Raw genomic sequence first — 21,357 nt, forward strand, 5'->3', positions numbered from 1 at the left:
TGAATCTATAGATGGATTTGAGTAGTATGGACATTTTCACATTATTGATTCTTTTGATCCATGAATATGGGATGACTTTCCATTTTTTTGTGCCTTCTTCAATTTCTTTCTTTTTTTTTAAGATTTTATTTATTTATTTGACAGAGAGACAGCAAGCAGGGGGAGTGGGAGAGGGAAAAGCAGGCTTCCTGCTGAGCAGGGAGCCTGATGTGGGGCATGCCTTCTTCAATTTCTTTCAACAGTCTGGTACAATGAGAAACCAGTGGGTATAGATATTTGGGGCTGTAGTGTGAAGGACTGAGGGGTGAAAGATGCTCCAGGTCACACATCTACTCAGTGGAGCAGCTGGTATTGGAACTCAGTCTGGTTCTCAAAAAGTTCTCAGAAAGTTATCCACCTTTATTTATTTATTTATTTATTTATTTAAAAGATTTTATTTATTTGAGAGAGAGAATGAGATAGAGCATGAGAGGGGGTAGGGTCAGAGGGAGAAGCAGACTCCCTGCTGAGCAGGGAGCCCGATGTGGGACTCGATCCCAGGAGCCTGGGATCATGACCTGAGCCGAAGGCAGTCGTTTAACCAACTGAGCCACCCAGGCGCCTAATCCACCTTTATTTTTAATAATTGCCTATTATTTAATAATTTAAAAATAATTTAATAACTTAATATTTATATTAATTATTATTTAGATTCATTAATAAAATACATTAATTTAATATTTTAATACTATTTAATAAGTATATATCAATATCCATTTATTAATATTCATTCATGCTCTACACTCTGTTTAGAAAAATTAACCTCACTTTTTCTTCCTGATAAACCTTGATGCATTTTTCTAGGACCAGCCTAAATTCATCTTTTCTTGAGAAACCTTGTCTGACCCACTCTGTGTCTCTTTCTATCACACTCTGGCACAACTGATGCCTTTCTCCAGGCTGCTCCTATAGCCTGTGGCCCAAACATCTCTTACAGTCCTTAGTGGACTGTGTCCAACCAATTAATTTATGTTAAAAGCTCTCCAGCTAAAATATAAACATCATGTAAAAGGAAGTATATCTTAATCATTTTATACTATAGGTATTTAGCTTGCTTATTAGCAGATAGTACACATTAAATCAATGTTAATAAAGTCCAGAGAAACAGTGTAGGTTTAAGGTAAATCAGTGGTTCTAAACTAGAGGTGATTTTGCAACCCCTTCATCCTCCTGAAAACTTTTGGCAATGTTTGCAGACATTTTGGTTGTCATAACTCTGGGGGTAAGAATGCTACTGTATCTATGCATAAAGGTCAGGGATGCTGCTAAATACCCTGCAGTGCATAGGATAGCCCCACACCTACACCAAAAATATTATCTAGCCCAAAATGTCAGTAGTATTAAGACTGAGAAAGTCTGAGCTATACAATATTGAGAGGGAGTCCGACCTTGGATAGGAAAAATAAGGAGAGAAGTCAGAATTGTAAAATTTCTTGCATTTCTTTAATCACAAAATTTAGGGAAGCTATGAACATACTGAAAAACTGAGAAGAGTCAAGATCTGCATCAAAATTATACTGTTCATACGCTCACCACTCAGGTTGCCCTGGTGACAAAAACTCCATATTGTTATAATGGCATAATGACAAGGAAAGTATACAGTAATTACAGGTGCGGTGTATTTGCTCTAGTTAGTCTCACTGGAGAGAAGAGGAGCTTGGAAGAAATTTATACCTCAGACAAAAAAAAATATGAAAAGAAGAAGAATATAACTTATCTTTAAAAAGACTAACTGAAATGTGTGTGTGCGGGGGACCGGCTATATGGAACCAACATGTTGTTTTTTTCCACTGATTCTGGACAAGTTAACATAGGGAGTGTTTTTCAGCCTGTGGTCCCTAGCACTGAAGCATCAGTATCATATGAGAACTTATAAGAAATGCAGATTCTCATGTCCCATTCCAGAGCTACTGAATCAGAAACTCTGGGGATGAAGCCAAGCAACATATATTTTGACAAGCCCTGATACATGGGTGATTCTGATACATACATGTGGGCGATTCTGATACATACATGCAGGTAATAAATATTATAGTTGCTTATCAATTTTTCTCACCTGTTTGACTAAAATTAACATCAAGACCTGGAAGAGCCCTAGGATAAGAAAAGTTTCACTGAAGGGATGCCCAGTGTAGGATGGCTTGGGTTTGAAGCAATCTGTCCTATTTCTTAAACTGTTTTCCCTATAGATTTCATTGCCCTGCAGTACAATAACACTTTATCAAGACCTCTGCTGCCCTCTGCATATATTAATCCACTTAATTCAGCAATGCTAGTACAGAAGACATTATCAATCTACTTTTAAAAGTGGGGAAACAGCCTAAGAGATGAACTTGTCTGAGGTCATGTGACTAGTAATTGTTGAGATAGGAATAGAATCTGAAAGCCAATATGCTTTGTATGGAGCAATAGTAGATTTCTGATGACCAAGACTCTTGGGCAACCTAGCCATTTCTTTATTAGGAAATGATCAATTTCCTTTAAATAGATTCCTAGAGTCCTTTATTTTAGTAAGAAATTCACACACACTACTGCCTTAGTGTATACTGCAACACGGGTTATGATTCTTATATATATTTTTAAGAATTATATATTACATAAAACTTTGTATGAGGCTTGAGTCTACTTCTTAAGCCAGTTTTTATTTATGAGTATTGGTAATAATATGTGAGAGAATAAAGTTGCACAGTACAGAAAAGTACTGGGATCAATTTAACCAGTATGTGCTTTCCAATGTTTTATAGTCTTGACAGAAGCTCAGCAAGTACATTTCAAACATGTTCTGCACATTCCCCCCCCCCAAATTTCTTCTTTTCAGTCCTAAAAGTGATTTTTATCAGAACCCCACCCACTCTTTATTTCCAAGAGAGACAAGTTTTTAATAGAAGTAAAGGGATTCCAAGTACCTGATACAATGGGAATAAAAGAAAGTTGGAAGAAGATTCTCTTGCAAAAGGCATATGGGAAAGAGATATTAGAATATCATACAGATGATAGAGGAATTTATGATAAGTCTTCGGTTTACACCAACTGGAAAGAGATAAAGCGTTACAATATGGTGGAAGAAAAGAATGATCAAAAATTTGTGAGGAAGATTTCATTCTTCTAGGAGAGTATCAAGAATTAAAAAAAGGGATGCCTGGGTGGCTCAGTCGTTAGGTGTCTGCCTTCGGCTGAGGTCATGATCCCAGGGTTCTGGGATCGAGTCCCACATCGGGCTCCTTGCTCAGTGAGGAGCCTGCTTCTCCCTCTCCCTCTGCTGCTCCCCCTGCTTGCACTCTCTCTCTCTTTCTGACAAATAAATAAAAATCTTTAAAAAAAAAGAATTAAAAAAAAATGCCACAGAGAAGAGTCAACAAATTCAAACTGCTTTTTCTTACCTACCTGAAAAATTCCAGAGTAAACTTGCCAAAAGTAAAATATGCTTTTGTAGAAATGTATTCTATGGGATATTGTTTTCCTTAAGAGTTAGTACATATAAATGGATAAAGGAAATGTGATATTTATATGCAATGGAATATTACTCAGCCATAAAAAAGAAGGAAATCTTGCCATTTGCAACTATGGATAGACCATGAAGGCATTATGCTAAGTGGAATAAGTCAGAGAAAGATAAATGCTGTGTGATCTCACATGTAGAATCTAAAAAAGAAGCCAAACTCATAGATACAGAGAAGAGATTGGTGGTTGCCAGAGGCATGGGGTGGGGATGGGCAAAATGGGTAAAGGGGGTCAAAGGGTACAAACTTCTAGTTATAAAATAACTAAGTCCTGGGGATGTTATGTAAGTATGGTGACTATAGTTAACAATACTGTATTGCATATTTGTAAGTTGCTGAGAGAATAGATCTTGAAACTAGTATAACACTACTATTAACTACACTGCAATTAAAATAAAAAAAATAAAAGTGCTCCTCACAAGAAAAAAATTTGTAACTATGTGTGGTGATGGATGTTAACTAGATTTACTGTGGTGATCATTTCACAATAGATACAGATATCAAATCATTATGTTGTACACCTGAAATGAGTCTAATATTATATGTTAATTATATCTCAATTTAAAAAAAAAGTTATCTTTGGGGTAAATACCCAGTAGTGCAGTTGCTGGATCATATGGTAGCTCTATTTTCAACTTTTTGAGGAACCTTACCCCAAAGATACAAATGTAGGGATCTGAAGGGGTACATGCACTCTGATGTTTATAGCAGCAATGTCCACAATAGCCAAACTGTGGAAAGAGCCAAGATGTCCATCGACAGACGAATGGATAAAGAAGAGGTGGTATATATACACAATGGAATATTATGCAGCCATCAAAAGGAATGAGATCTTGCCATTTGCAACGACGTGGATGAAACTGGAGGGTGTTATGCTGAATGAAATAAGTCAATCAGAGAAAGACATGTATCATATGACCTCACTGATACGAGGAATTCTTAATCTCAGGAAACAAACTGAGGGTTGCTGGAGTGGGGGTGGGGTGGGAGGGATGCGGTGGCTGGATGATAGACATTGGGGAGGCTATGTGCTATGGTGAGCGCTGTGAATTGTGCAAGACGGTTGAATCACAGATCTGTACCTCTGAAACAAATAATACATTATATGTTTAAAAAAAAAAGAAGAAGATAGCAGGAAGGGAAGAATGAAGGGGGGGAAATCGGAGGGGAAGACGAACCATGAGAGACGATGGACTCTGAAAAACAAACTGAGGGTTCCAGAGGGGAGGGGGTGGGGGATGGGTTAGCCTGGTGATGGGTATTAAAAAGGGCATGTTCTGCGTGGAGCACTGGGTGTTTTGCACAAACAATGCATCATGGAACACTACATCAAAAACTAATGATGTAATGTATGGTGATTAACATAACAATAAAAAATTTAAAGTAAAAAAATAAAAATAAATAAAAAGTGTAACCAACTCTTAAAAAAAAAAAATAAATAAAAAAAGTTATCACATACCAGTTACTCGAAGTTTATCTGTACCAACCACGACTTCCTTTTCATCGACAGTAAACAGTGGCTTGCCATCCTTGGAGTTGATCTGAAACTGTTGACTCTGGACCTCTACCATTTTGGGACCTGAACAATTCATTAAAACATTTTATTATGAAGTGTTTACTATATGTAGTGTCAAAATCTCTATTTTTACATGTCATATCATGTCACCCTTGCCAAATTACTAAATATATAAAATCTGTTACCAATAGTTCTTTTAAATTCTATGATTAAACTTTTTAAGTTCTAAGCCTAAATCTATATTATTAAAATTATGTCAAATATGTGCTAATCTGCAAAGCATAATGTGTAGAGATGCTGAATCACTATGTTGTACACCTGAAATGAATGCAACATTGTGTGTCAACTATACTCAAACAAAAAATTGAAAAAGCAAAACCAAAAAAATATGTTAATCTAGATCAAATATATGAACAGATAAGTCATCTAAAAGTTAATTTTTTCAAGTTTACAACTTGCCCAAAATAACATATTTCTTCTACTCAGATTATTTAAATTTGTCATCTTTTGAGTATTACCCAACTAAGGATTTTATATTCTGAAAACATGAGATTTGTGAAAGACCATTTTATGAATGGCTCACTTTAATGGCCAAAGTCAACCCAGAAAATGAATCATACTCAGATTCCCTCCTCTGCCCTTATCCTCGGGAGAGGTCCTCACCTCTTACCCCCTGGAGAAAACAGACATCATCGCAGAACATCTTCAAGCTTCTGTCCTTCCTTCCCCTATGGCATTTTTGTCCCCTTCACGCCTTCCTTCTTCATATTTTAGTGACAGAGGCATCACTTTCTCCTCCAAGTTTCATCTCATCAGATGAGCTTTGGACTCTGTGACTACCAACTCATTATTTACTCAGCAAAGATTTAGTGGGTGCTCCCATGTGCTGGGCATTGGGGATACTGTGCCCTCAAGAACATACCCGACCTTGTTCGATTTCCCTTGCCTGCTCTCAAGCGTTCACCATTTTGTTTCCTAATTCATCTTTGTGCTTCCAATCTTTCTAACCCTGGCAGCATAATGGGTTAATCTCTCTGGAACATAGCTCTCAGCATTCGTGCAAGGAACTACATGTGTTCCCTAATTCTTTTGTATGTTAGCTTTATTGCGTAGGAGAGTAAGTTTATTGAGAAAATGGCTATCTTAGAGTCTTTGCGTGTATGTCCCTCTATCACTCCCAGTACTCATTAAAGTTGATGGATACCTAACCAGAAATTAAATAGAAGCTCTTCAACGAATACATTAACCAGTTTTGGATATGATCACCAACATATTCTTACATTATCTCATTAACTGGTATTGTAAAAGCCTTCAGTGATTCTTCATTTAAATATGTCTGTATGTGTGTTTGAGGCAGTTATAAAGTGGAACTCATTTTTTCCTCTATGTCTTAATCTTCTTTCCCTTAAGGAAGCCAGACTTTATTTTTTTAGATAGTTGCCTGTATTTCTGCTCTTCCGCACTTTTACCCAGACTCAGTCACTCAGGGACTCAGCATCACCATTCACCTCTTCTGGGTCACTGCTATAGTCATTATATAAATACTGCTTTGCATTATTTATATTTATATTACATGACGAATATGAAGTTCCGGGCATTTAAAATTGACAAGGAGAAAAAAAACCTGGAATAATTTATCCAGTAAGACTTCACTGTTGAGCTTATTGGAGATTCACATAACAGTTCTAGGAGGCATTATTCAGTAAAAGGGGTTCAACTACATGACTGATACCTTTTCTGTAACCACTGGTTCATATACGGTGATGAACTAGTCAACGAGCTTAGGAGCATAATTTTCATGAGGAGCAATATAAGTAGTCATATAAACCCTTACTCAAGTCAAAGAAAATGCAAAAATGCAACACTTGATCTCAGAGTCATGAGTTCGAGCCCCATGTCGGGTGTAGAGATTACTAAAAAAATAAATAAATTTAAAAGACAATGCAAAAAAGTGAGTCTGTACCATTCAGCACAAATTTATGGCATTTTTTTTTTTTTATGTTTAAGGTTCTGGGCTAAGAATTGAGGATAGATAAACAATTGTGGGATGTAGCTCACAGCTTATAGGAGTTCCTAGTCCACTGAAGAAAGAGCATATGAACCTAGTTCCAGGACAATTTGGGAAGTGCTATGATACAAGGAAGGCAGCGTTCAATGAGAAAGCCTGACAGGGAATCCCTGATCTAGCCTTGGGGGTCAGGAATGGCACCCTGGGAAATGGTGTCTGAGCTGACCTTGTAGAAAGAGTTTCTGTTCCCCTGATGAAGGGAGAATGAGGTACGCCTGGTAGAGGGAAATACTTGAACAAAGGCACAGAGGTGAATAAATTTCCATCTTCGTTTTATTAAAAACAAAGACACGTTGAATGTTAAATTTAAACATGTTTTCACTTCAGAAAACACTATTCTCCAAGTGATGACAAGCCCATAATCACAGGGATAATCATCTCTTAAAATAACAAAGTTTCTAATCAATCTTTAAAGTTTTATTAATATTCTACTAGTTTTCATTGACCTAGCTGAACAGTGATTAGAGCTAAGCAAATAATCCTCTTTTGCAGTGGAGTTCTTTAAGAAATAAAATTCAAATTCTACCTTGGTGATAAAAGTAACTATCTGGTTAAGTAAAATTTTTAATGAAAGGCTTTGGTACAAAGAAGGAAATGAAAAATGAAGGAAATAAATAAAGGAAGTTTTCATCATCTGACCAATTGATGTTTGTGAAATCGGCTTAAGGGTTTTTGAGAGTGCAAATACAACCAAGTTTTTCCTGACATACAGAATCCTTGATAGCTTTAATTGGATATGTGACTTCCTCCTCATCCCTTCTACCTCAGACTCATCCCCCACCCCCTTCCCATGCATACCCAGAAAGGAGCCAGTCTCTGCATTTCAGGTTTCTCCTTCTTTTGCCTACAAATAAGTAAACACACATATGTTTTCTTATATCCCTTTCTTTCTTCCATGAAGGGTGGCATACAATAGATACTCTTCTGCACTTTACTTCTATTGCTTACAAATACATCCGGGAAGTTATTCCATATAAATTCTTAGATATCTTCCTCATCCTTTTTTACAGATGCAGGGTTCTCTGTCACGTGGATGTACTGTGGTTATCCAGCCATTCACCCAGACATATGGATATGTAAGTGGTTTCCAATGCTTTGCAATTAGAAATACTGCCACCAAGAATAACCTTTATGCATGTATTTTGTTTGGTTGGGGTGGTATCTTCAGGGTCGATCCCTAGAAGTGGGATTACTTGGTCAACAGGAGTGTATATATGTACTTCTGTGAGATTTTGCCATGTCTTGGTCTGAGGGCAGCAGTTTTGGCTTTCCACTCCTCTGTGAGCATGCTGGTCAGATTCTTGGCAAGTTCTTGCTGTTCCTCAGGGAAGAGTGTTACATGTCAACCCATTTACCATCAGCATCCTCCTCTTCCTAAGACTGGTACTTTCCCACCCATCTTTGTCATTCTCTTCCTCTTTTTCAATTCTAGAATGTCTGCTGCCAAGATGCAATCTAGCATTGAATTCTCCATATTGTTGAACTCTTGCTTCTTCTTCTTTTTTTTTTAAGATTTATTTATTTTAGAGAGAGCGAGCGAGAGCATATGAGTGGCAGAGGGAGAGGGAGAAGGAGAAAAATCTCAAGCAGACTCCTTGCTGAATGTGGAGCTTGATGTAGGACTGGATCTCATGACTCTGAGACCATGACCTGAGCCAAAATCAAGAGTTGGATGCTCAACCAACTGAGCCAACCCAGGCACCCCTTTGCACTCTTGCTTCTCTCAAGACCTCTGTAGGCTCACTCCAGAATTTCTTCTGCAACATCAAAGGATATGGTGATCAGAAGAGCTGAATCAAAGTTCTAGAAGATGTCATCACAGTCTTCTCTTTGTGTGTTCTACACTGGGCCAGATCTTGGAGGGGTCTCGGCCAGACGACATTGAGCTGCTATCTGTGATAGCATTGCTTATTACTGTCATGACTTCCCTGGACTTTTTGTCAATTACAAAATGGCTGGTCTCAGTTTTGAGCAATGATGATGATGCTGTGCTTGTGCAGCAAACAGAAGACTCTCGGTTATTTCTCTTTGAAGGGGCTGCAGAAACCTCTGCACCAAAGGATCAAAGTTAAGGAGAAAAAGCCCATGAATTCCCACCAATCTGGAGATAAGGTCCCTAAGCATCACCCTCATTTCAAACCTCTTCTCAGAGCATGCTGCATGCTTTAGTAATTTATTTGCTGAACCTTGGGGAATCATTAATCAAGTGAACAGCTGAAAAGTCAAATGCCTCAGTTATTGTTCCACTTTTGGCTCTTAACTACACTCTTACATTCACAGCCTGTTGCAACCCTGTGTTCGGAGCTTCCCTTTCCTGCAGCACACTGCACTAGACAGTCTTTCTTCTTCAGATTTCTGAGTCACCGCCCCCTTTCTCCTGTTTCTCTAGGAAGGATTTCAAAGCAGTATCATCTTGGTGACTTCAGAGAAACATGCAGCTGGGATAACGCTGGTATTTTTGGCCTCATTTCTAACGTTTCTTCTGCCGAGTTCAGTCATTACATCCAAAGACAGCTTGGCTGCAGGTGCACTGCTGTCTCATAATAAAGCGTGCATGAAATTCTGCAATGCTATATTCACCTTCTTTTTATTTATATTCTTTGTATTAGTCATGTTCTGAGTATATACATTTTATATTCTTTATATTTTACATTTCTATTCTTTATATTAGTCACGTTCTGAGTATATAAAATCTTTTGCAGAAGCTTATCATGGCAATGCAGAAGTTCCAAGAGCCCTAACAACCTTTATGGATTGACGAGATTCTTACCTCTCCACTTTGCTATTCGAAGACCTGGATCTAAGACAGTTTGATTGTAGCAGAGGGTATCTTTTAGCATCCAGAAAAATGACTTCGACGTCTGGGTGGCAGTGACCAAATGGTGCCATAAACATTACCAGCTTCCCCACTGGGTTTATTTGGTTGTAATTTGAAAAGCTCCACTTGGATTGGTAGTGACTATAATGCTATAGAAATCCCTCAAGGTGGAGGCCAGGGGTCCTGCTTGATCAACTTCTGCACCTACTGCCAGTTGGTGGAAAACTGGTGCTTCCACAGGATACACTGGCTACAGCCAGGCTATGATCTCAGAAAACCCAGCTCCAAACCCAACCAGCCCATCTGAGTGCAGCTTGCAAACTTCTGGCGGTGTCTTCTTTTTAAGCCAACCAGAATTCATTTCTGTTATTTGAAATCAAAGGAAAAGTAGCTATGGTAACCAGAGCTGCAGTTATGATTAGGAAGATTCCATTATTGTTGCTATGAGTTGATATCTTTCAGTTCAAGGATTTGAAATGCTAGCTATTATTGCTTGCTTGTCAATGTTTGATTTCTTTTGGGATTTAAGACTTTTGGTTTTGACTGTACTGATTGCCATTTTTTTCAGGGGTTTAGTAATAAATAATTATTCATTAATTAAGTGGGATTAATTTGGCTAGTTCACATAAATTACATTTTAATATACAGGTTGGCTAAATTTAGCATCTTCCAGGAAATATGAGGCTGGAATGACTGTGACTGTGGGAAATCATTTACTTGAAAATAACCCTGGTGAGCTGAGGCATATTCCCTGGTTCAGGGTCCCTAATATAACAGAGGTTTTCCAACCAAAGTATATTAAGAAATCACTAACTTTAACACTATATCAAGCATGAAACACCAAGGTTAAAACTCAAGACTTAAGACTAACAATTTAAACCAAAGTAATTCTAATAGGAAAGTTTTTTGTATTTTTGTTTTTTAAGTACATTTGTTGGTGACAAAAATGGTAACCATATTTGCAGGAACTAGGGTGGTTACTGGTGTGCCATAATTTAAGGAAATCTGATTGGAGAGAGGGAGTGCTATACTCTGGGCTGAAGGAAATAAGGCCCGGGGTTTGTTTTTCCTGCTAACTATGAATTCCTGCTAACTGCTAATTTCTACTACCTCCTGGTTTGGCTTTTTCTGCTGTATAGTGTGTTCTTAAGCAAATGAGGTTTCAGGTGCTTCAGTTTTTTCACTCATGCAATTGGAGACAGATTTATATTATGTAACTCTGTTGTACGATATATGAAAATCCACATTCAACAAAATATTAAATTAGGACATATTTGTATTAAATCATTTTTATAAGAATATAAAGAATACAAAGGGAATCTTTTACTTTTGGTGCTCCTAAGAGAGATGTGCATATTATTTATATATTATTACTTACTTGACAGCATCTAAAAAGTAGCACATAGGCATCCAATAAATGTTGAACAAATGACAAAAGATGAGCAAAGATCCCTCAAACTCTTAAAAGCTACAATCAAAGAATTTTATGAAAAAATGGTAAAAGATAAATCATAATACTACATAATTCATCAAGAAAATATGATTTGATTTAGACAAGTTTCAAGAACATGTATGCTGGATAAACTCAGATTTGTCTTCTAGGTCCACTGAGAATTTCACTGGACTTAGTGATCAAACTTTTAAGCAAAAGAGAAATATGATCCATTATTTAGAACAAGTTACAAAGATTAAAGAAGAACATAAAATATAGAACTCCTGTATTAGCATGATAAAAAGGAATCATCAGGCTAATTATGTGGCTGCCGTTGCCCATGTAACATTATTCTGTTTTGTAAAAACAGTCATTAAAAAAGAGACACTGAAAGTTACCAGTCTGTATTGGCTGGACACAAAGGTCCACCTAATTTCTTGGATTTGGCACATCTATAGACTGCTGATAGTATAGAGAATGTGTACATATTCCTTTCACTGGGTGGTTTGCTCTTTTGTCATTTCTTCCATCTATCTCTCTAACACTTTTTATCACTGTGTGAGATTCCATGTGATCTCACTCCTGGGTGAGCCTACTCTCTGGTTTTAGCTGGTTGGATGAGTGTACATTGCTGACCCAAGGGCAGTTGGTTAAATACATGGTCCTCTATTTCTTAGAATCAAAATAACGTTACTTAAAATACTTCAGACTGTCTCCCCTGTGGTGCCAATTATTCTCTGTGGTCAACACAGCATGATATTTAGAAAATTCATGCTTTAAAGATTTTATTTATTTATTTGACAGAAAGAGAGAGACAGTGAGAGAGGGAACACAAGCAGGGGGAGTGGGAGAGGGAGAAGCAGGCTTCCCGCTGAGCGGGGAGCCCAATGCGGGGCTTGATCCCAAGACCCTGGAACCATGACCTGAGCTAAAGGCAATTGCTTAACCAACTGAGCCACCCAGGCACCCCAAAAATTCATGCTTTAATTGTTCATAAGTAACTTTGAATTCTTTAGAAGAGAAAAATGTATCCATTCAGCACAGCTCTCCATGGACCACTCACAGGCCAAGCACAGTGAAGTCCGACTCACCCACTTTTAATCTGCCTGTGACCTCTCCTTCAGAGTTGCGTGCGTTGACAGTCACATTCTGAGTTGACTGCAGAAGCAGAGATGAGTCCTAGAAAAGCATTTACAAAATTTGACAAAAAAAGTTCATTATTTAAAATGACTATCTTTATATTCATACATAAATTTAGGATTTATAGGAGATAATTTCTCCATAGTCACAGATCCTGTGACCCTACACAGTATTTTCAAATTCTGGACTATATTATGTTAAAAGAGTAAATAAATGTACTTTTTCCCCAAAGTTTAAAACAACACATATTTATTATATCATAGTTTTTATGGGCTAGGAGTCCAGGCAGAATCTACCATGGTTCCCTGTTCAGCATCTCAAGGGGACTGCAGTGCTGAGGATTCATTCCAGGCACAGGGTCTTCTTTTATGCTCATGTGGTTGGTGGCAAAATTCATTTCCTTGCTACTGTAGATGTCCTAACTTTTTTTTTTCATAAATTATAATACTCGTATGGGTTTCTGCTGCTCGTGTGCCCTGGCCACAATATACCAAATTAGTTCTCAGGGTGAAGATCTAAAATCATCAAGTTTTAATCAGTGTTTTTTCTATTCCAAGGAATTAAAATTTCATTTCTTATTATTTATGTCCAAGACATATTTTTGGAATATAAATCAGAGAATGGTTAGTTCTTCTACAATAAATACCATGTTACTTATTTTCAAAATGTAAAGTCTTTTCACAATTTCAAAAGAGCTTTTAAAATTTGTCAGATGCCTATGTTTTTTGAATTTTTTGTTGAAAGATAAGAGGGCTTTATGTGCACATAGGTGCCTTCTGTGATATCATAGCTCTGAATGGGTGGTTTTGTTTTATAGATCGTTTGTTTTTATATAAACAATTTTCTTCAAAAAGAACGCAACAATTTGGCTGTTGGATTCAGGTGGGTTTATGGTCCATTCCGAGGGAACCAAGTATCTTCCGAAGCTGCAGGGAATAATGTGATTTTTCAGAAGGAAAGAAGTTTCAGGAGTGCCTTTGAACTCTGGTACGTCCGAAATTCTCCAAATTGCTTTGTGGAAGCAGATGGATCTATCAGCATCTCACATTTTATCCAATGATGTGACCTTAATCCTTGTTTTTGCACTGTTCAAAAATAACTAGCATGACAATAAGAATTAACAGTTTACCAATTTCTTCCCTCTAGCCTCGGTGTGCAGGGTGGTGAAGGGGGGCACTCTGTGCAATCTCTGGGCTCTCTGTGGCGGCAGCCCCCTCCTGCACGGTACTCTGCCCTGTGAACTTCAGGTTGACTGCTTTTCCTTGGACTCCCAACCGTATCTTCTCAACTTGGGGAGAATGCCTGCCTCTGCACCGGTCCCCTCCCTCACTGTGGCCTTAGAAACTCTCTCCAGGCAGTAAACTGGGGCAGTCCTAGGGCTCATCTCTTTTGTTCCCTTTCTCAGAGATAACTGTCCTGACTGCCACTGTCCAATATTTGAAAACCATCCTACTTCATTTTGGTGCTATGACAAAATACCAGAGACTGGATAACTTATAAACAACGAAGATTTCTTTCTCACAGTTCTGGAGACTGGGAAGTCCAAGATCATGGTGCTGGCAGATTTGGTGTCCCACGAAACTCACTTTCTGGTTCACGGAAGGTGCCTTCAGCTGGAAGGTGCCTTCCAGCTCACAGAGCTCTCTCAGGGTGCTCTGATAAGGGCACTAATTCCATCACGAGGGCTCCGTCCTTATGACCTCATCTCTCCAAAGCCCCACCTCCTAGTACCATCACCTTAGGGGTTAGGTTTCAACAGGTGACTTCCAGACCATAACAAAAACCATTGTTTCATATACTTTCTCAAGGTTTTTTTAGTTGCTTAATAAAAGTGGGTAAATCTGTTCCCTATTATTTCTGTCTTGTTTTACCCGTTTTGATTTTATAATTTCTTATTCTTTTAATAAAAGCCACTCAAAAATAGCTTTATCTCTGTGAGATTCTTAAGTGTGCTTTTCCAGTCATTTTCAGAATGATTATTTTTACTTAATTGGAAGTTAATTCTCTTTTTTAGAGAGTCTATTTGGTATCCTTTATTTAGATGGAGTTTTCCTTATGTGGTTGCAAATTTCAGTCTCAAGCTCCCTGTGTGAATATATTTTAATTTCTGGACTCAACCAGCCTGTCTAAAGGCTTTACCATTGTTTTCATTCAGACTGCCATGTTTCTCAGTCTTATAATGGTGGCTCAGGGCTTGTGTCCTCAGTGACATTCGGGGCTTTGTCTGGCATTTTTATGGGCTCCTTTATGGGCTCAATCTCACAGATATACAGTTTTATTCAAGCCTGAGCAGTAGGTGCAAGCTTTTTTTGCCTTTCACTGCTGTCTCATGCAGGAGGTCTGGCTGGAGTCCCAAGCAGTCTCATCAGGTGCCATTTTGGTCTCTATTCCTCTGTGGGCTTTGATGGTAAGCTACCTCTGCTGCTTTCCAGGATTGTGAACTTCAAAGACAATCATTTCAAGTAAAGCTTTACCACTGTGTGTTTGGGCTTCATTTCATTTTTGGCTATGTCTCTATGTTTCTAAATACAGCCTTTTTGTTTTATCGAATATAATTGCTACGTGTTTAGGTCAATGGGCAGGGTGGATGGTTTTAAATCATGAGCTCCAGGCAGGATCTTGACAAGACTTCATGTATTAAATGTGAAGAGTAATCACATGTTAGAAGCCAGAATACCATGTTGAATTATATTTATAATAAATTCTCTCACCTCAGCAATATAGATAAATGAATATATGTCAAATTTTGCAAATTCATTTCTGTAGTTTTATGGAAAATTACTTCCTGGACTCATCTTTGAAAAGCAAATGTAACTAATATATCAGTGTATACAGAAAATATAAAACATAATTTTGTTCAGTTAATCCTATTATTGGAAAGCCATATTAGTTACCAGATACTTTCTATTTCTGTGATCACAAATTATTATTCCAAATGTTTCTGTAATTTTATGTATCAATTGACATATTTCATCAATCCATCATTGTAAAACTTTAAAAATGATTATCTAAAATAATTTACACAATTTTGCTGTTTTTTAAAAGTATACCAGAGATGAAAAACATCTGATAAGTATAACTAAAAGTATTATTAAATCCAGAAGAGTAAATTTGTTATGAACCAGTCACCTGGTTTCAGTCACCAGGTTATTCTACCAGTCTTATCTCTTCAAAAATATGATAGGGGATCAGCCAACATAACTCTGGGAGGAAAGATGGCCAAGTTCTAATATTTAAATTATTTGCTCAGATCTGACCTCCCCTTTTACAAAAGCTTAGGTTCATTCCCCATGTTCCCATATGACAGGGGTATTTAATATATTTAAATGCCATCACAATTAATGTAAGCGTATTATCCAAAGAAGCTCATAGAATCGGGTTTATGCATGTATCAGCCTGTCACATTCCACATCATTTGCCTGCTTCTACTCTCAACTGAGACATTCTCAGAAGTAATAGAGTAGTGTCTAAGAGCTACGTATGTGCTTTGCACTTTCTAGAATCTCACCTCCGCAGTCCATATTTGATAGCAGAGCTTGGTGATTGTTCTGATGTCCATGTAGGGGTGTGGTTTATCTCGAAGACCACATGTGTTCTCAGTGGTTAGACTTTTGTATCCTTCCCAATTGCCCTAGAGTAGCTGGAAGAGCCTCTACATGCAGGAGATACTGACATATCCTTCCATATATAGAAATATGACAGGAAAATGAAGAGTGCACTCTTCATACAATTGGCAAGTTGTTGGATGAAGTTTAACATTTTGTTGGGATAATGCCACCTAATCAATAATTTGCCAAATGTTTATCTTTACTACAAAGTCCATAGCATCACTGAAAGCAAAATAGAACGTATTACAAAAATGGACTATATTTTATGCTTGGCTCTACCTGTTATAAATTCTGTGGAGGTAAATGAAGATAATATTGAAACAGATTTGTTTATAAAGTCACAAAATTATTTAATGAGAATGTTTAATCTATTTACCGAGAATCCTACAGGACCATAATCTATAATTAGCATAATTAGTACAGAACATACTACTATGAAACTAATTTCCTTCTAAGCTTCTCAGATAATTTTAAATGCTTTGAAAGAGTGTATTCAAATTACCTGCACTAAAAGAGGTTTAGATTATTTTTGATAAAGGTTTTAATTATCAAACCTTTTTTATTATGGTCTAAATTACTGAGGCCACCAAATTCAGATCTAAAGCACATGAAAATGGAATCCTTTTAGAATGTAATAGCAGAAATATGTTTTACAACCTTCTAACCAAGCTTTTTATAGAGTGTAACATCAATGTGTGTTTGTATACATTTAAGAACCTCTTCTGAAATATGTTGTTTCTGTGCTTAATGATTATTTACTTTTCATAAAACACAAAATATTTAAATGCTTCATCATTTTCTTACCACTCTGGAGTGTATTTCCTTGGCATACAATGGGAATAAAAATTCTGATTCTCCTTCTAGGCGAAGACCATCTTTTGTAACACGCAAGTGACCCATTCCCGTCTGGTAAAAAGATGAGACAATAGAGATTTTGTTATAGCTTTCTTTTTCCTTTCTTTTAGGATCAACTAAGATTACAGATGCATTTTCATAAGTTTTCTATTGGCATTTTTCTGTATTTCTCTTAAATATTCTATTTCAAACTTTAGCTTTTACTCAATTGTCAGTATTTCATTAACTTTTGTGTAATACAAAGGACTATTTAGGAACGACATACAAGATTTAAAGAGTCAATTTATAATAAACCCCCAAGAGCCCACCACGATGTAAGAAAAAGGTTCCTGCCACGACTATTTAAAACATTTTTAAAAATTAAGATGCAATAAAACAGACTGTTTTGAGGTGTCCAGTTCTATGAGTTTTAACAATGGTCCACAAGGTACAGAACAGTTCTCTCTCTCCCACCCGCACCATACCTTAAAGGCTTCAACTGTATCTGGCAGTTTACAATATAGCAACTGTTTATTGGCCAGTTCTTAAGTGAAAAGCAATATAGGAGGATGCAAAACTCTATTCAAGGTGTCAGTTCTCAAGGAAGTTTCAGTCATGAAAAATTACTGGATAGAAGGATAGAAGACTTAATTCTGGAGATTACCAGTGACCATTATGCTGTTAAATCTTGTAGACATTTTAAAGCTTCATTTCCTTTGCTTTCTCAGCAGCGTTCAGCACCAGACCTCTTTCTTTTTGGAACACTATCCTAACTCAGTTTCCGGGATACCGCGCTCTCCTAGCTTTTCTCCTTGACCTCCATACACATTCATCGTCATCTACCCAGCCTTTGACTCTGGCCTCAAGCTCAGTCGGGCTCTCTCCTGTGATCCCTCCCTGGCCCTGCCCTCAGCTTCGGTTACCATCTCAGTGTGGAAATTCTCACCTGTTTATTTGCAGTTTACATTCTCTCTTCCGAGCTCCAGACCCATATATATATATATATATATATATATATATATATATATGATTGTCTATCTTTCCTTCCTTTTTGAATGTCCTGGGAGCACCTAAATACAACAAATTGAATTCTGATCTTTCTTCTCTTCCCCCAGGATAGAGGTAGATTTAAGAAAGGGAGAGCAGAATGGTCAGGAAAATGAAACAAAAACATTAAGGACAACTTTTTCCAGTGACAGGTGATTTCCAGGACAGAGATACATTACTCTGAACTGATGTCATAGACTTCTCTTTTGAAGAACTCCACTGGTTGATAAGCCCCACTGACAAGAACCAGATTCAATCTGAATTACTATGCCCGGTTATCTGTCTGTGAACCACCATTATGGTCCTCTTCCCAAACTCGGGTGTGGAAGCAGTGGAGTTTGCCCTGTGCTTAATGGAAGTCCCTCAGTGCTGCTGGGCTTGAGTCAACCCCCACCACCGGCAGGGAAGCTCTCCTGAGTCTCTCTGACACGTGTGATTCAGTGTGTAGCTTGGTTTAAAGAAAGGGCTCAAAATCTAAAAGGTTGACAGCTACTGTTCTACAGTTTCTCACAAAATCTAACCATGCAACTCAAAGGCACAGTTAATGAAATTAAGCCAACATTAGCAATATTACGAACTCCATTATGTGTGGATAATAAACCAGTTTTTAGCAAACAATTCCATCAGGAATTTTTTGTCCTAGAGTTAACCAAAGTGAAGTTTCAAGATTATATATTTGAATCTGAAAATCTGCTGCTCAATTTCTGGGTTCAGTGAAACACATGCAGGAGTTTTTCTGGACTCTATTTTGCTATATCAGGGAAGAAAACACCAATAAAAAAGTAATGCTAACTCCAGCCTCTGAAGTACTAATTTACATAGTCAGATTGCAAAAGCTCATTGTTCCTTGTCATGTGTCATTTCCTCCTCTGGCTATTCGTCTCCTTGAAAAATAAGGAAATTGACATGAGGTGACCCAAGTTTCCTTTCACCTGTAATAGTCTACAGTTTCAACAAAATGAATTACAAATCTCTACAAACAACCAGTCACTCCTCAGTGCCTTAAAACAAAAGAATACACCTATTTGTCTACTTTTTTTTTTTTAGTCAGGTATGTGGAGGCATAATTCAAATAATAAAATTTACCTTTTTTAGTGAACATTTTTGCAAGTTTTCACAAAGTACAAAACACCAACACAGTGAAGATATAGAAAAGTTCTAGAGACCACAAAACATGCCTCCCTGCAGTCACTCCCCACCCCACACTCCCATTCCTTGGCAAACACTGCTTTCTGTATCAATATTTTCCCTCTTGTAGAATGTCATATAAATGGAATCATACAGTATGTAGACTTTTCAGACTGCCCTCTTTCACTAGAATAATGTATTTGACATTCATCCATGCTCTTGTGCATATCAGCAGTTTGTTTCTTTTTAGAGATGAGTAGTATTCCCTTGGATGAATATATCACAATTTGTTTATCCATCTATCAGTTGAAGGACTTTTAGGTTGTTTTGATGATTATAGAAAAAGGCTTCTGTGTGAACATAATTATCATTTCTGTTGAAAAAATGCCTAGTCATGGGATTGTTGGGTTGTATGGTAGGTTTATGGTTAACCTTATAAGAAATAAAATGCCAAACTGTTTTCCAAGGTGGTTGTACCATTTTGCATTCCCGTAAGCAATATATGAGTGTTCTGGTTGCACTGTATTCTTGTCAACACTTAGTATTGTCAGTATTTTTTCCCATTCTAATAGGTATATGATGGTATCATATTGTGGTTTTAATTTTATTTTCCTAATGACTAATGATGTCAAACGTTTTTCAATGTGCTTTTTGCTATCCACATCTCTTCTTTGGTAAAATACCTGTTTAATTTTTTTCTACTCACTGTTTCTTTCATTATTATTGATGATTTAGGGTTCTTTATATATGCCGGATACAAATCTTTGTTGATATGTAATTTGCAAATATTTTCACCCAGTATGTGTTTTTTTTTTAATTTCTTTAACTGTGTCTTTTGAAGAGCAAAAGTTTTTAATTTTCAAGAAGTTTATCAATTTTGTCTTTTGTGGTTATGCTTTTGGTATTTTATATGACAGCTTTACCTAAACCAAAGACATATTTTCTCCTAGAATTTTTATAGTTTTAGAATATACACTTAGGTCTCTGACCAATTTTTAGTTAACTTTTATGTATGGTGTGAGGTATGGATAAAGATTATTTTGCATACGGATATCCAATTATTTCAGCACAATATAGTGAAAATTCTATCCACTTCCCACTGAATTAGTTTTGTGCTTTTATCAAAAATTAATTAACCATGTGTGGTTGTATTTCCGGATTCTCTATTCTGTTCTATGGACCATGTGTCTATACTTACTACACTGTATTGATTACTCCAACTTTAAAGTAAAGGCTTGAAATCACATAGTGTGAGTTTACTAATTTTGTCTTCTTCAAAACTGTTTTATTTTTATTTTTTTTAAAAGATTTTATTCATTTATTTGACAGAGAGAGACACAGCGAGAGAGGGAACACAAGCAGGGGGGAGTGGGAGAGGGAGAAGCAGGTTTCCCGCCAAGCAGGGAGCCTGATGTGGGACCTGATCCCAGGACCCTGGGATCATGACCTGAGCCAAAGGCAGATGCTTAACGACTGAGCCACCCAGGCGCCCGTCAAAACTGTTTTAAAAAGATTTTTATTATGATAAAATATACTTAACAAAATTTGCCATTTTAGCCATTTTTAGTTGTATAGTTCAGTGGTATTAAGTACATTCATATTGTTGTGCAATCTCTACGGTCCATCTCCATAACTTTTTCATCTTTTCCATCTGAAACTCTGTACCCATTAAACAACAACTCCCCATTTCCCACTCCCCCAGCCCCTGGTATCCACTATTCTACTTCCTGATTCTATGAATCTGATTATTCTAAGTACCTCACATTTGAGTGGAATCATATACATTTGTCTTTTTTTTTTAACGTATTCTTGTTTCTTGGCTTTAAATATAAGTTTTAGAATCAGTTTGTCTATTCTACAAAAATTTCTTCTGGGATTTTGATTAGCAATGTATTGAATATAAGTGTCAGTCTGGGGAAGAACTGACATCTTAACAATATCTAATCTTCCAATGCCTAAACACTATTTCCCCATTTATTTAATTTTAAGGATTTCTTTCATCTTTATTTTGTAGTTCTCAGGATACAAATCTTATCCATATTTTGCTAGATTTTTACATAAATACTTCATGTCTCTTGGTACCATTACCAATGATATTATTTTTATTTCATATCAGCTTCCATTTAGTCAGTATTGTTCTGGTTTACGCTTTTTCCTTCTTTTATTTTCAAAATCCCTCAATTTTTTCCTTTATGTCTCTTGTAAGCAGATTACAGATGATCTTTTT

At 36.9% G+C, this 21,357-nt stretch overlaps 1 protein-coding gene across 3 annotated transcripts in view; it reads right to left on the minus strand.

The window, feature by feature from the left end:
- Nucleotides 1-21,357, minus strand: part of SGCG (sarcoglycan gamma) — a 126,400-nt gene that overhangs the window by 29,046 nt on the left and 75,997 nt on the right. For all 3 annotated transcript variants that reach the window (XM_027591103.2, XM_027591105.2, XM_027591104.2), the window contains 3 exons: nt 16,926-17,027; nt 12,465-12,552; nt 4,999-5,118 (listed from right to left, as the gene is read on the minus strand). In XM_027591103.2, coding sequence (XP_027446904.1) covers nt 4,999-5,118; nt 12,465-12,552; nt 16,926-17,027 — 310 coding nt within the window. The remainder of the gene's footprint in view (nt 1-4,998; nt 5,119-12,464; nt 12,553-16,925; nt 17,028-21,357) is intronic.

Source organism: Zalophus californianus, chromosome 3 (assembly GCF_009762305.2).
Source record: "Zalophus californianus isolate mZalCal1 chromosome 3, mZalCal1.pri.v2, whole genome shotgun sequence".
NCBI classification, from domain to species: Eukaryota; Metazoa; Chordata; class Mammalia; order Carnivora; family Otariidae; genus Zalophus; species Zalophus californianus.